The 14601-nt window shown below is 40.3% G+C and overlaps 1 protein-coding gene across 1 annotated transcript in view; it reads left to right on the top strand.

The window, feature by feature from the left end:
• The first annotated feature begins 309 nt into the window (after positions 1-309).
• The window catches only part of LRRC72 (leucine rich repeat containing 72), a 36673-nt gene continuing 22381 nt past the window's right edge, over positions 310-14601 (top strand). The window contains exons 1-3 of the mRNA XM_087861003.1: positions 310-435; positions 4782-4855; positions 9412-9481. Of these exons, the coding sequence (XP_087717129.1) occupies positions 310-435; positions 4782-4855; positions 9412-9481 (270 nt within the window). The remainder of the gene's footprint in view (positions 436-4781; positions 4856-9411; positions 9482-14601) is intronic.

Genomic DNA, 14601 nt, shown 5'->3' with positions numbered 1-14601 from the left:
CTTCAGAAAGCTAAGTTTTCTGATATTTAGAGCTCAGGCCAATGAAATTATCACTAGTGGGTGATTGTCATTGGGGTGCTCTGACATAGCTGATCTCCCGACCTCTGGCATCCACAGCAAGCTTCACCGCACACTGGAGAAACGCGAGTGTGTACACGGTACGACGTGGGGGGCGCTGCAGGGCCACACGTGAAAACGTCATAGAAGGGACTGGCTTCAAATCTTCCCTAGTTTGGATTGGCTTTTAGTCGCCCAGATTGCGGTAACTGTTGGTAACGCAACAATGAGCTGTAGAGCTGGGTTGGGTGGATGGGAGGTGCTGCTGGCCTCCCTGGTGCCCTGATGGCCTGGGGCCCGAACCATCCGTCCCGCATCTCCCGACACTCTACCAGCGTAGTCAGCTCTCCGGACGTTGCTCTCGAGATCAGCCGCAGGGTAAGCGGCACCCCTTCTCCAGACCACAAGCCCCTGGGGTCCCTGCGCCAAAGCCCCAGCCAGTGCGAGGCTGCCTCTGGGGTCGGCCGGAGGGGGTGGAACGATGGCAGACCCCAGGCCCTCCACTGGGGCTAGAGGTCCGTAATCTCCAGTGTAGCGTTTGGGGATGCCTCTGATCCCCACTGGTGGACTTACATGAACCTTTTCTGGCTTACCATCTGCCGCATATGTAACAATGGCAGGTTAGAGGTTAGGTAATAAAGCCATAAATTTGGAATCTTGACACTCCCCCAAATATAAATAACCTGGAAATCCCGTTCCCCTAAAGTGCAAATGGACACACGGAGGAGGAGAGTTTCTTTGATGAACAGTACAGGCAGAGTGGAGGGCAGTTAAGATAGAGGCTTAAAGAAAGCTTGAGTGGGAAAAAAAAGTCAGAATTGTTGGCCATAGGAGCTAGCCAAGTGCTGAAGGGTTCTAGGACGTTTCTGGGGAGGCTTGGGACTGCCATGTAAATCAAGGCTGGGGGTTCTGTAAGGATTTGAAAGCTACTCACACTAAGTCCTAACTAAGCTTCCCTGCGTGTGGGTTGCATGTAGCTATAGGAATTTATCATTGCAGTAGGTAATTCAGCAAAGAGAATGTTTTCTTCTATAGATTTTAATACAGACTTCATTTTCCTGGGATTTAATAATCCCACAGTTTTCAAACACTTTTTTTCCCTGTTTTACCTAGATCCTCAGGAAACAGGCAGTGGAGGACATTGCTGTTATCCTCCCTGTGCCAGAATTACCCACACTCCAATTCCATGTTTGACTGTTTTTATTTCACTGTTTGGTTAATGAATTAATTTGAAATCTGACTGTTCCCCACCCTCCAACCCCAATCAATCAATTGTAATTGTTGTCCAAATTCAATACCTCTTCTGAGTAATATCCTTTACTACCCTACATAACACTGCAGATTCAAATTCTAACTCCTGGAAATTTGCTTTCTCGGCGCCCACTGTGCTCTTGTTTCTCCTTCTAACTTTGTAACCATCTCTCCAAACCCCCTTCCTTATGCTTTTGCAGCTTGAGTCCCTCCTCCTCTCTCTAAATGTGGACACTTCCCAATGATCGAACTGGGGCCCCACTCCGTCCTGTGCACCGACCTGACTGGCCAGGCTGTCCATCCCCAGCCTGACGTCTCTGCTGACCTCCTCTCTTCCAGCGGCAGCTTTCCGGTGGACATCTTAACCCGTGTGTCTCACCAGCGCCAAAACTTCAGCGTTTCCAGCTGAATCCATTTTCCCTTCCGAGTCACCTTCTCATCATCACATCATCACATTAGCATCACCACTTGTGACTTTGCTCGCCCTTATTCTCTGCCTCATTATTTGCCAGTTTCCATCAGTAGTCTCTGCACACCCTCTATCACATCTGCTGACTGCTCCTTCCCACTTGCCACTCTCCTGGAGCCTTGCCTTGATTTGCCAGAGGCAGCCTGGCTTCCTGTCTGCTGTTCTCTCTGCACCTGGGCCCGTCATACATGTTGCTGCTGCTGGAGTCATCTTCTTGAGGCTTCACTATGTCAAAAGATCAATGAGACCCAAGTGTCCATAGACAGATAAACGGAGAAACAAAATGTAGTATATACCTACAATAAAATATGATTCAGCCTTAAAAAAGAAGGAAATGCTGACCCACACTAAACTAGGATGAACCCTGAAGACATTACGCTGAGCGAAATAAGCCAGTCACGAAAGTACAAATATTGTCTGATTCCGCCTAGATGAGGCACCTGGAGTAGCCAAATTCATAGAGCCAGAAAATAGCAGGGTGGTTGCCAGGGGCTGGGGGAAGGGGGAAATGTGCAGATAGTGTCGAATGCGTACAGTTTCATTTGGGGAAGATGGAAAACTCCGGGAAATGAATGATGGCCATGGTTCCACAGAACTGTACAGTTAAAATAGTGAATTCTGGATTATACATATTTTACCACAATAAAAAAATAGTTCAGGGAAAGAATGCTTGTTGTGCTTCTTTAGATGAAAGGAATATACTGCTCGTGAAGTTGTGTGTTGATTGGGACCTGGAAATGCTCCACCACGGATTCACTGAAACTCGAAACTTCTTGGCATGTTTTTGTGTTCTTTGGCACTTTGACATTAATACTTGTTCCTGGATTCATATGAAATTTTTGGTGGGAAAGAAACATACCATGATAAAAAGCTGCGAAAATAAATAATTAATTATACCAGTGATTTACCTATTATGTTGATAATTTCAATCTCCTCTTTCATCTCTTAATTTTCAAAATTTGACTTAAATCCTTATATATTCATTCCATGGCTAAACTTTTCAAAATTGGTATTAATTTCCGAAGACTAAATTAATAGGTGCTTTTTAAAAAATATTCAAATGTTATTTTTATTTTTGTCAAATAAGCATTTTTAAATGTATTGCTCAGAACATGAAAATCTTGCATCATCTCAAGTGATAATTTTGTTAACAATTTGGAGTGTGTGCATTTGTATGCATATAAATGTCATTGGTGGGGCACCTGGGTGGCACAGTTGGTTAAACGACTGCCTCAGGTCATGATCTCAGGGTCATGAGATCCAGCCCCACATTGAGCCCCACATGAGGCTCCAAGTCAGCACGGAGTTTGCTTGAGTTTCTCTCTCCCTCTCCCTCTGCCCCCCCCACTTGTGCTCTCTCTCTGTCTCTCTCTCCTTCTGAAATACATAAATAAATAAATAATAGATGTCATTGGTAGCAAAAATAATGTTAGACCTATACCACCAATGGCATTTTTACTTTGGGATGTGTAGATATCTATCTCTGTATATTTTTAAGCTACTACACAGGATTCTATTATGAAGTTACATGTTAATCTAACCTATATTCCCATAAATGTGAGGCATATTTCACAAATGTAGATAATGTATGCTGAGATAAACAGTGAAAACCAAATCATGTGTGTGCACGCACGCGCATCCTGCTATATTTTTGAGTGCTGGATGTAGAAAGGCAGGATCGAGTAAAAAGCACGTTTATAATTTTCGTAGAGTGTTGCAAAGTTTCAAATCTACTTTGACTGCTCTTTGACATCCCAAACACTTTGACACAGTTGCGATTGACTGTGTACAGTAGAAGCTGATAGTTTAGATGTTTAAGTTAAAACATCCAGACCCAGATGCAGAAGCCTCCTCCAATAGGCTTTTTCTAAGCCTTAAATTCAGCTTGCTCTTTATAGAGTCACAAAATACCCTGATGGAAATGAAACCTGAGCCAATGAATTCTCTAAGCCCCAAGATTCAGCTGTGCGACAAGGTAACAAAGGAAGTTTGGAATATAAATTAACAGCCACACTCAATCCCTGATATATCTATCTTCCTCACTTCTTTCGATATGTGTTCATCCCATTAAATCTAACTTTTCTTAAAAGTCTTCTACTAAATAACAAAACTCTTGTCAAAATTTCATAAATCACTTACATCACAACCTCACCACCCACAACAAATCCCAACTGAAATTTGGTCACTGTTTTGACTCTGATAATTACGACGTTTGTCAGATTCCAGGAGTGCAACAATTATACTTTCCCCTTTTGTTGTGTCTTGCTAGCTTTACTCCTTCGTGGCAAATTATAGATGGGCTTTAATTTTTCCATATCATCTTAGGCCATGTGGCTTGTAAATGTTATTTTGTAACCTAGCAAAGGCTCTTAAGAAGAAAAAGCAAAGCACTTAAATCGCTGTTGTTGGATTTGCATTTTCAAAACAAAGCCTATGGGAATAAAAATTACTTATTCTCCAGCAAAAATTCCCACGGTGCAAGTTATGTTAGTAACTGATGAAAAATGAAGACACTGTTCCTTTGCAAAGAAAGGGAAATGATATTTATTCACTCATGCATTCGTCTGACATTTATTGAGAACTCACAGTGTCAATAATGTGCATTGTATCCTACTCCACCTGCAATCGTTGCTACCAAATATCTTCCATAAATATGAATTCTTCATGTTTGAAAGAACATTTAAGAATATTTAAAGACAAAATCACTCTGCCTCATAGAGAATCGAAAACTTGTTTTTGGTGCATATGTACACATACACATTTTTTTCTCTTTGATTAAAAATTATTTACACATCTGTGCCCAGGATTAAGGATAATGAAATTCAACCACAAAAATGATTAAACAGTATATAATTGTAGTGTTGGAATTTATCAGTTTAAAGTGGTTGCCTCCATATTCACCTTTCCTTTGATCTTCTTGTAGACGTTATTGTTATTGACTGCAAATGTCTCCGTATTTTTGCTCAGTGGAATGTGGCTTGACAGATTAATTATATGTTATCAGGTAGTTGAAGATGAACTAAAGATATGTGGCTTCAAGAGGGATGCTGATGTCTCTGAGCTGTTCCTTTCTCAAAAGTAAGTGTACTTTATATAAGAAATAGAAGAGCATCATATTATAATGTTTCACAGATTCAAGTGTTCTTTTCCATTTTTTCCCCCAAGGACTGGATAGGCAAGTACCACGCTCTAATTACTTTACCATTCACTGGTGTTCACAGTCTCTATTAGAGAGGCAAGATGGAAATGGATAAAAACAAAGATTTGGACCAGGCTGAATTTGGAGACCAGCTCTGTCACTTCCAGCTGGGTGATCTTGGGCATGTCATCAACCTCCCTGTTAGGGTTGTCAGGGTTAGTAAATAAAAATACAATAGGTCCAGTTACTTGTGAATTTCAAAGAAATAAATGAATATAATTTTTCTTTAGTATTGTTTGTCCCACACTTCCCTGGGTTTCTCTGAAATTCACATATAAATGGGTCTTGTATTTCATCTGACAAGGCTCCTGCTTGAGTAGAACAATGTTATCTTCTTCACGGGGTTGTTAGGTGAAGATTAGGTGAGTTAGTAGAAGTAGTAGAGGGCCTGGTACACAGTGAGCACTCAGTGAGCATTAATACAGTGAATCGTATTGCTATTATTAGAGAATAATGGCTCATTATACCCTTCCACTATACTAACAACCCTATGATACCAATACCCCTAGCCAACAACCCCTATACTAATTTTACTGGTAAGTAGGAAAACTTCTCCCGTATGTAACAATCCCCTCCAACGCCCCAAGGTGGCAGCCAGCAAAGTGGGTTCTTCTACAGAGCAGTCACGGTGCCTGAGATAGAACTCGAGTGTAAGAGGAAGACGAAGTTACGGGTTGAATGGGACTCTGACACCACAGGTTTTGCCTGCCAACAAGTGACATATGTGCAACTAGACTTTGCATTAATAACAATGATCCTATTCCTACTGTTCTTTCCTTCCTTCATGCTTTTTAATCTCTATGAACTCCATGTATGATTTTAAAATAGGTTTGACATATTTCTACTCATATGTAATCTTTGGAACTCTGCTACCTTTTTTTTTTTTTTTTTTGAACTCAGCAACTTTCTAAAGAAGATGTCCCACTTTATCATTGAGGCTAATCACTTTATCGCTGGTGATTTGAGGAAATCCTTTATTAACAAACATATTTCTTTTGTTATGAATATATATTTTAGATTATAAGTGCAGAGAAAAATATTTAGCTTGGTAATGGTCCTGACTCTCTTGGTAGTAAGGGGGAAAATAGCTGGCCAATTTAAGATTTTTTAATATATATATTTTAGAATGTAACAGGTATGGTAGATTATTCTGACACACTTAAAGTCACGCTTTGAATCTTTCTATAGATCAGTGAGTTTTACAATAACAATACATATTTTATGTGGTCAAAAGATTGCAACTCTAAGCCTTTCATGATTTTAACAACAATACATTGCAAGGGTAAGTAGAGAACAATAAGAAAAGCTTTAAAACACTAGAAAAATATTAGAAATATTGATCCTTTGACAGTAGGTAATTAGTGGTCTTCTCCGGTGAAGGACAATACATTTTCTATCCCCAAAATACTAAGTTACCATTTAATGCATCCAGGCACACACATAAAAAAATGTTTCTCAGTCCAGACACCAATACACTGGGTAAACTAGGTTATTTGCCTGAGTCTCTGTTGCCCTGGGTGTGTGTGGGGGCGGATCTTATCAACGTCTCCTGAGTAATCATGGAGAAGGCATTCAACAGTGCTGACATACTATTGTCAGCGCAAGTCATTCCCGTCATTAATAGAATTTCCTCTCTTTGTCTTCCATTGGTGTCACCTTGAAATGCAACAGCCCGGTATTGATTTCAAACAGGTTTATGTGCAGAACTAACCCTCTGACTTGAGTTAAAATCCCTTTAAAAGGGAATCACTTTATTACATTATATAATAGCTAGAAATTCAGCATCGATATCAGGAAAATTAATGACACTAATTTGACTAATGACATTAATTTGACACAGGTGATATTTCAAAGTATTAATGTATTAAAATAACTTTTCGGGGAAATCCTTGGGGAAATCCTCTAAGCGGGGCTTGAGTTTCTCTGCTACCACATAATGATTGTTTTATTTTTCACAGGAACGGATGAAGCTGATGTATTATCTTTTTTGCCCAATGCAATAATTTAGGCATACCGGGCTCCAAACGCTTCTTCCCAGAAATAGGCTACATATCTACAATGAGAGAGGAGACTGCATTATGTGTATAAGTCTCCTATTAGAAGTTGCTTTTGAAGAGTCTGGAATATTTTTGTTGTGCCAGAGAAGTGTTCAAAGACTAACAGTGCATATCTAGAGGATGTGGAGTCTTCTTGAAGTCTTTTGTTTGGGATATTTTGAGAATTTAAAAAAAAATGGAAAAGGATTAAGAAGAAAAAACAAATACAAGTAGGGTGGGAAAGAGAATGACTGAAAGAGGGAAAGGCGAGGGGTGGCTGTTCTTTCCAAGTTTTTATTTAAATTGCAGGTAGTTAACGTACAGTGCAATATGAGTTTCAGGTGCAGAATTTAGGGATTCGTCACTTACATAAAAGACCTGGTGCTCATTACAAATGCCTTCCTTAATACCCATCACCTATTTAACAGGAAACCAGCTAATAAGTGTAAAAAGAATGAGAGCATGGGAAAAATCAGCATTTTATAATCCCAAATCTTCTGATTCAGCAAGGATCATCAGATGAAGCTAAAGCCATTGAACAAGTTATTGGGGCATGAGACATACACACCGTCGTCAGAGGTTTGCCCCACATATTACTTCTCAGTGAGAGCATTTGTACTGTTACAATGGAGAGACTTGACGGACGCAGCTTGAACCAAATGGTTGAACTTCCTTCCCCAAGAGGATGGGGACAAAGTGGCATTACTTGCCTCCTTCTCTGATGCCTTAATCACCACCTTTGTTCCTGAAAAATGGTCCACCTTGAAGTTAATCATGAGGAAACAATCAGACAAGTCAGGAATGTGAGACATTCTATCAGACAACTGTCCTGGACTCTTCAAAAAGTCAATGTCAAGGTAATAAAAGGAGAGTATTCTAAGTTTAAAAAGACTAAAGGATTGTATCAACTGAAATGCAATGCATGAACCTTGATGGGATTCTGGATGGAAAAAACCACAAACGATTAAAAAAAATCTAGGGGCAACAGGGACAACTTGACCATGAAAAGAATGTTAGATGATATTATTAAATTCAATTTAATTTTTAGATGTGATAACAGTATCGTGGCTACGCAGGAGAATGTCCCTGTTTGAGGGATATGCATGCTGCAGTATTTAGGAGGGAGAGCCCCCACAATGAGAAGTCTGCAGTTGATTTTCAAATGATTCAGCAAGAAAATTGTCAGCCAATAAGTCCATACGTTACACAGATAAGAGAGAGTGGGCATAAGTGTGGCAAAATATTTAACATGAGGGCTACACAACCCTCGTGTGAGGTGAAGCGGAGCAAAGAGGCCACACAGAGGCTGTAGCAGCTTTTTAAGGGTGGCCAGTTTGCAATCCGTGGGGGCTTTATTCCTCTCGTGATATACCCGGGATTAAGAGGGGTGCAGATTCTGGAATGCCCGAACCAACTGTTTTGAACTTACTTTGGGGATAAAGGTCATCTGGATTTGGAAGCAATCAATGGACAGGAACAACATGGAAGGTGTGCGCTCTGGCTGGGATACGAGATGGGACTTTGTTCAGACATTCACCAGTTGAATGGCACAGGGCTCTTCTCAGATGAATCTGTGGCAGAGTGGAACCTCTACTGACTTATTTATCACAGATTGTATCAAAATAAATGATGCATAGAGACATACATGGATACACACCTGCCTGAGCACAGTTTCTGCCCTGAGAAATACAAGAGATCTGAATATTGCAGCCCACAGCAGTCAAGGACCAACTATCCTCAGGGCTTTGCCAGATTTGCTGATCACTCCCCCTCCCCACCCCATGCCTGTCCCTTTGCTGAGAGAGCAGCATCAGGAACAAAGTTCAGGACTGCCTGCACAGTTCAAGGAGGATGGTAATATTTTGACCCCGTATTTAGTAAACAAGAAAGGAAGAATAAAACACTTCACCTAGTCTCTGACTCTTGGCATACTGCCATTTCCACGTCTTAAATACAATGTGGCCAAGCTCTGGACAAGTCCAAAGTAAGAACCTTGCAGACATTGTCCAAGTAGGAACCAATAATGTTTCCACATTTAGGTGCAAATCCAGTGTCTCCCACACTTACTTTTTCCCCTCTGCCCTGTCTCCAGTAAAATCTTTTTTTTTTTTTTTCAAATTGAGATCCCAATAAATGTAATCATAATGAGGTGTAAATTTCTAGTAATGTGATAAAGTGTTTTCTTCCAGTATTTCCTTTAAACTGGCTGACAAAAATCTTAATCCAAATGAATGAAGTTTTAATGACGGTATTTCAGAAATTAGTAGGTCGGTGTGCCAACAATTGTGAAAGAACAAAGAGAGAGGCCTTTCCAGTTATTCCAAAGTCCTACTATATAACCCACCTTACCCATGAATAAATTAATTGTTGCTAATGTTCACTTTCTCTTTCCTTTCCAGGGATCTGACAGAGGTCATCGATCTATCTAGGTTTAAAAAATTAAAATATTTATGGCTACAGCACAACAAGGTAGTGTTATATTTTATCTTTAAATACCTCTGTAATTAAATCACTATCTTAATCTCATGTTTATAATGGAGTTAATCTTTAAAAGTATTAATATTTTATACTCCTGATTTAACTCTAGGTAAGAAACTTCATACACACACACATACATACACTACTGTATTGAATAGGACAATCCGTGAGATGTTTTCAGGCTGCAACTTTACTTTTGTCTCTCATGTTCTGTCAGAACTGCCCAATGGAGGCTATTTCTTCCTGGACTCCTGGAATAAACTTTGGCAGTCTTAGTGACTTTTCTCATCTCTCTTATGTAATTCAAAATCTTACAGTCCATTGGAATCCTGGTCAGGGTTCCAGTTCAGAAATGAGTATGTCAGGGCGCCTGGGTGGTTAAGCATCAGACTCTTGGTTTCAGCTCCAGTCAGGATCTCATGGGTTGTGAGATCGAGCCCTGCACAGGGCTCTAGGCTCAGGGAGGAATCTGCTTGAAGATTCTCTCTCTGCCCCTCCCTCCACTTGTAAGCTAGCATGCGTGTTCTCTCTCTCTAATAAGTAAATAAATCTTTAAAAAAAAAAAAAGGCAATGAGAATATCTAGGAGAGTATATTAATCCACTTTCAATCTTCATTTGTAAATGAGACATCTCCCTACATCCCCTTCCTTGTCCAGCTGGGGTTGACTACAGGTGTCCACCCGCCTTTTCATTAGCTCAGAAGTTGTAGCTGGTTGTTTTCCTCTCCTCTCCCTCTCCCCAGCCTTACCCAGGGCTGATATGGAGTGGGGAGGTGTGGAGGAAGGGCTACAGAGAGAGACAAAGTTCTTATCTGATCTGTATCATCCAGTACTAACAGATGTTCAAAGTCAACTTCTTTTCTCTTAATGGATTATTCAGAAGTAGGGTTTTTCAACTCTAATTCCTCTTCACTGGCCACTCCTGACTTCCCCTCCCCTTTCATCCCAGTGGTACCTAAACCAACAGTCCCCAGCCTGTGACAAACTACTCTCTTGGGCAGGATTCCTCGTAAAGTACCCCAGATCAATATGCCTTCAGTGGCCTGACATGCACTTTCCAGCCCTCACACACCTTTGTCCTGCCGTCAGAAGCTAGGGGGGTGGTTACCTCCCAGCTGCTACCCAAGCTGATCTAGTTTTCTCAGGAACTGCCAGACACTAAACCAACATGGCCCCAACTGCAGGCAGCTCTCATCAAGGTCACGGAGTATGGCCCTTAAAGCTTCTTTTAGAGGCGAGGATCCAGGAGGCGATGCCCTCCCACCGCCTCCCCTATAGTGGGTGGCTGACTGGGGCTCCACGTTCCCTCCATGTCAAAGAGCAGGGCTGAACTAAAATGCAAACCCAGTCAATCATTGGAGTTAACTAGTCAGTAGCTTATTCTCAACTTTCAAAAATTTGACGTTCCAACAGCTGGTGTTTTTATTCTTTTTGAATTGATGATCCAATCTGAACATTTTGAATTTAGACTTTGAAACACCAGCTGATCAAAAGGAAATCATTTCAGTTTTCAGCAGTAGTCAGCTTGTCAACAGTAGCCCAGAATCACAGAGCTGAATCCCTAAGCAGCCATGTTTATAAAATCATTGCAATATTACATGGCGTTTCGGTCTTTTTTTTTTTTTTAATCTACTAAGTGGGAAATGGAAAATGAAAGTGCTTCTTATTTAAGTATAGGCATAAGTCTCATAAGCTTGAAATCATTTCTAGGAGAACAAACGCAATTACCTTCAAGACCCAGGCGACTAGCAACTGGAATGGAAAGTGCACGCACCACTTAAGGGCACAGAAGTTTAAAACTCTTTTAAACACCCTGCCAGAAATTATCCCGGGTCACAGTGTGCGACCTCTGATGAGAAGAAGATGGAAATCATCAAAAGCATGGCAGAACTGACTAATCTTTGTTTTCCATGTGTGCCTCTTGTGGGGTTCAGTTCTGAAGGAAAGAACGTGTACAAAGGTCAGCAGTGGGTCTAAAGGGAGAGATATAATGAGGGATTTTTAAAAATATTTTTTGGCTTTTGGTAGTGAACACCATCCCATCTCCAGCCATGGAATTTTCACACAATTGGCTACAGACACATTCTGTACATAGGAAGGGATTGTATACACTGCCAACTATTTCACTTTCTTCTGTTTCTGAAGGGCAGTGGGTAGGGAAAGAATGCAACAAGAGGCTGAATTCTCTTCTTGTGCTTGGCTCTTTCCGTTCAACAAACTACCTATATGATTTCCAATATCATCATCACTTGACTTTGTTCTTTACAATAACAGACTTATTTAGTTCATACAATGCTGAAAGGGTATCCTACCCAAAATAAGTTTTAATTGTTACTTGGGGAAGTAAATAAGCTCATGTGAGTTTTCCTATTGGTCAGTAATTGGTTGCTAAGCTGCCTGAGTATTCACACTCCATGAAAAATTAAAGTCTTTTTCGGAATCCCAGACTCTGATGAACATACTAGCTATGATAGTACTTCACCAAAATTCATATGTAAAATTTTGATGATTACTTTTCTTTAACATCCAGACAGCACTAGGATCACCACTAAGAAGTCATTATACCAGCAGAGACATGATGTGGAGAAGTTTTGTGAAAAACACTATTAACATTGACATAAGAATGTAAATATTTAGAACTGCAGCTTTTGTTAACAATGGTCTGAGTTTGTGATCGGCATTGTTCTTACACTAGTGAATATCTTAAACTACCCTCTATTTGGAAAAAATGAAGGCACAAACCCATCTTTGTTGTTTATTCATTTATTCAATCAGAAATTTCGTTGAGGTGTATGTACTGGATATTATTGGTTGTCCATTCAATGTCCATTTTCTCCTTTTACCTATCCAACAGAATCTGGATTTAGGTTTTGGTACATATGTCTCCTTTTTACTCAGGCAGGTGGCCCCATCCCCAGTTCTAGGGAGCGGATCCTAAATTGTCTAAGCCATTCAGGGTAATCCCTTGTGAGTGCTTAGTCAATGAATGGGCACATAACCCAATTATGGTAATAGAGACATAGGATCTGCGGGGAGGCTTTTGTGAGAGGTTTCCTCATTCCTAAAGAGAGGACTAGAAGAGAGGTCCCTCTTTCCCTGATGTTTTCCTCCCCAGATATGAAGCAGGAACCATCCCATCAGCTTGAGAATGTACATGACATTTAGAGAAAAGCACAGCCCAGAGAATCATTGCGATACTAACAGTAAGGCTCTCACAACCTCTGGACCTCTTGGTATGTGAGATAATAAAGTTTCTCATTGATTAATGGGCCAGTTTGAGCTGAGCTCAGAAGCTACCCAGAGCCAAAAGCCTCCTATCTGATGTGGCTTGTTCTGTACTTGCATTAGGCCACTGATAGAATATATAACAATAAATGTGACGGCACCTGCTCTAATAACAAAATTAAGGGCAGAGGGAGTAGCTGTGCTCGTGGTGAGGGCATGGCATTTGCAAATTGCCTGGAATGGACTGCAAGAAAACAAGAGTCTAGGGAGGCAATGGACATGGTTTGATGTATTTGGAACCCAACACACTAGGAGCGGAGGCCCTTCTCCACATTATTACCTAGTGGGTGATCAAACTGGAGCCTCTGGTCTGACCCCGGACTAGCAGACAAAATAGGTGCAAGTTGCTTCCAACGCCCCAGCTGTGCTAGATTTGCTCAGGCGACTCTGGCTCCTTCGGATGCTCTCTGAGGGCTTACTTGCTTCTCGTACTGCATTGTCAGTCACTGGTCCTACATCACCTCCATTTCTGGATCACCTTTTGCTCAGCTCCCCTCATAGAATCAGGGGGAGGCAGCTGCTCTTAGATGCACATTGACTGAGGCCTTCTAAAGACTCCCTTCCTGTCTCATCTTCCAGCAAGCCCGACCGAGGGAGTTTTAGGTCCATGGTCAATCCTTTCCAATCTTCCAAGAGAAGTGGAGTGACTTGCCTTTAACACTAAAGTTTCAAATGATCTACCCATTTGATCTATTTGTGTTTGGGCTCCTCACCTCAAAAATTTTCTTTTACAGATATTCAGTAATGAACTCAAAATATTGGTGCCACAATGCTGGTATTCTTTCATTTCTGGAAGAACTAGCAGTCCTTGCGTATTTTTCATTTGGCTCAGATTAGAAGAAGCATTTGATGAAAACCCTGTAAAATGCTTCACCAAGCAACTGTCCAAAATGGAATCTGAGTTTCTGTCAGGTAGCAAAGAACAAACAGTTGACACATTTTACAAACTAAATTCAAATAAAAATACCTCTTCTGGCAAAGTCATTGCTTATAACCTTCATCATCTAAAAAACAATTGAAATACTTATTTATAATAACGTGTTCCATACTAACTGACCAGAGAATGCTCTGATTAAAATAAGCAATATCACTTTAAGGAAGATCCTGGACTCATTCTTCTATGGCACTAAGATATGTTACCGCCACTAAGATATGTTACCGCCACTAAGATATGTTACTGCCACTAAGATATGTTACCGCCTCCTATCTCCTAAGCATTCAGTACATACTGAGAATTTGGTAAATAGCACGAATTTGTATATTTTAGAAAGGAACATTGATGTACAAAATTAGCAAGGCACAATTTAAAAAAATGAAATAATTACTTTTAATGTGCTATTTTAAATAGTTGTCAAGAATTCTTTGAATTACTACTTTTTTCCAAGTAGCTTTACAATATACATCATGGAATTTTAGTTGGTTCCTTCAATAGGGTTTAGGTGTATATATATATTTATTTATTCATTTATACTAACATACTTTGTTCTAAAAAACAATTTAGAGCAGCACAAATCCCATAGTAGAGCACAAGAGCTGTTAAAGAATAAAATGAACTAGCATGCATTCCACATAATTTGGGCTCTTACATGTTTCTGTTGCCTCAGGGCAACATTAATTCTATCCTTTATGTCAACGTTGTTGAAAGAATCACATTTTGCCAAATATTTAAAACCTCTTCAAAAAAAGTAAATCAACATAAATAACCTAAATAAGGCTTCACTGCATGGTTGTGAAATTCATACATATCTACACTATATATCTAGTTATGATTTAACCTTAAAATAAGGTAATAATGGTACTCATATCTTGCGAGTTTGTTGCAAAGA

The sequence above is a fragment of the Ursus americanus genome, chromosome 3 (genome assembly GCF_024610735.1).
Source record: "Ursus americanus isolate L20-20 chromosome 3, mUrsAme1.1.p, whole genome shotgun sequence".
NCBI lineage: Eukaryota > Metazoa > Chordata > Mammalia > Carnivora > Ursidae > Ursus > Ursus americanus.
This window is presented reverse-complemented; position numbering and strand designations above follow the sequence as displayed.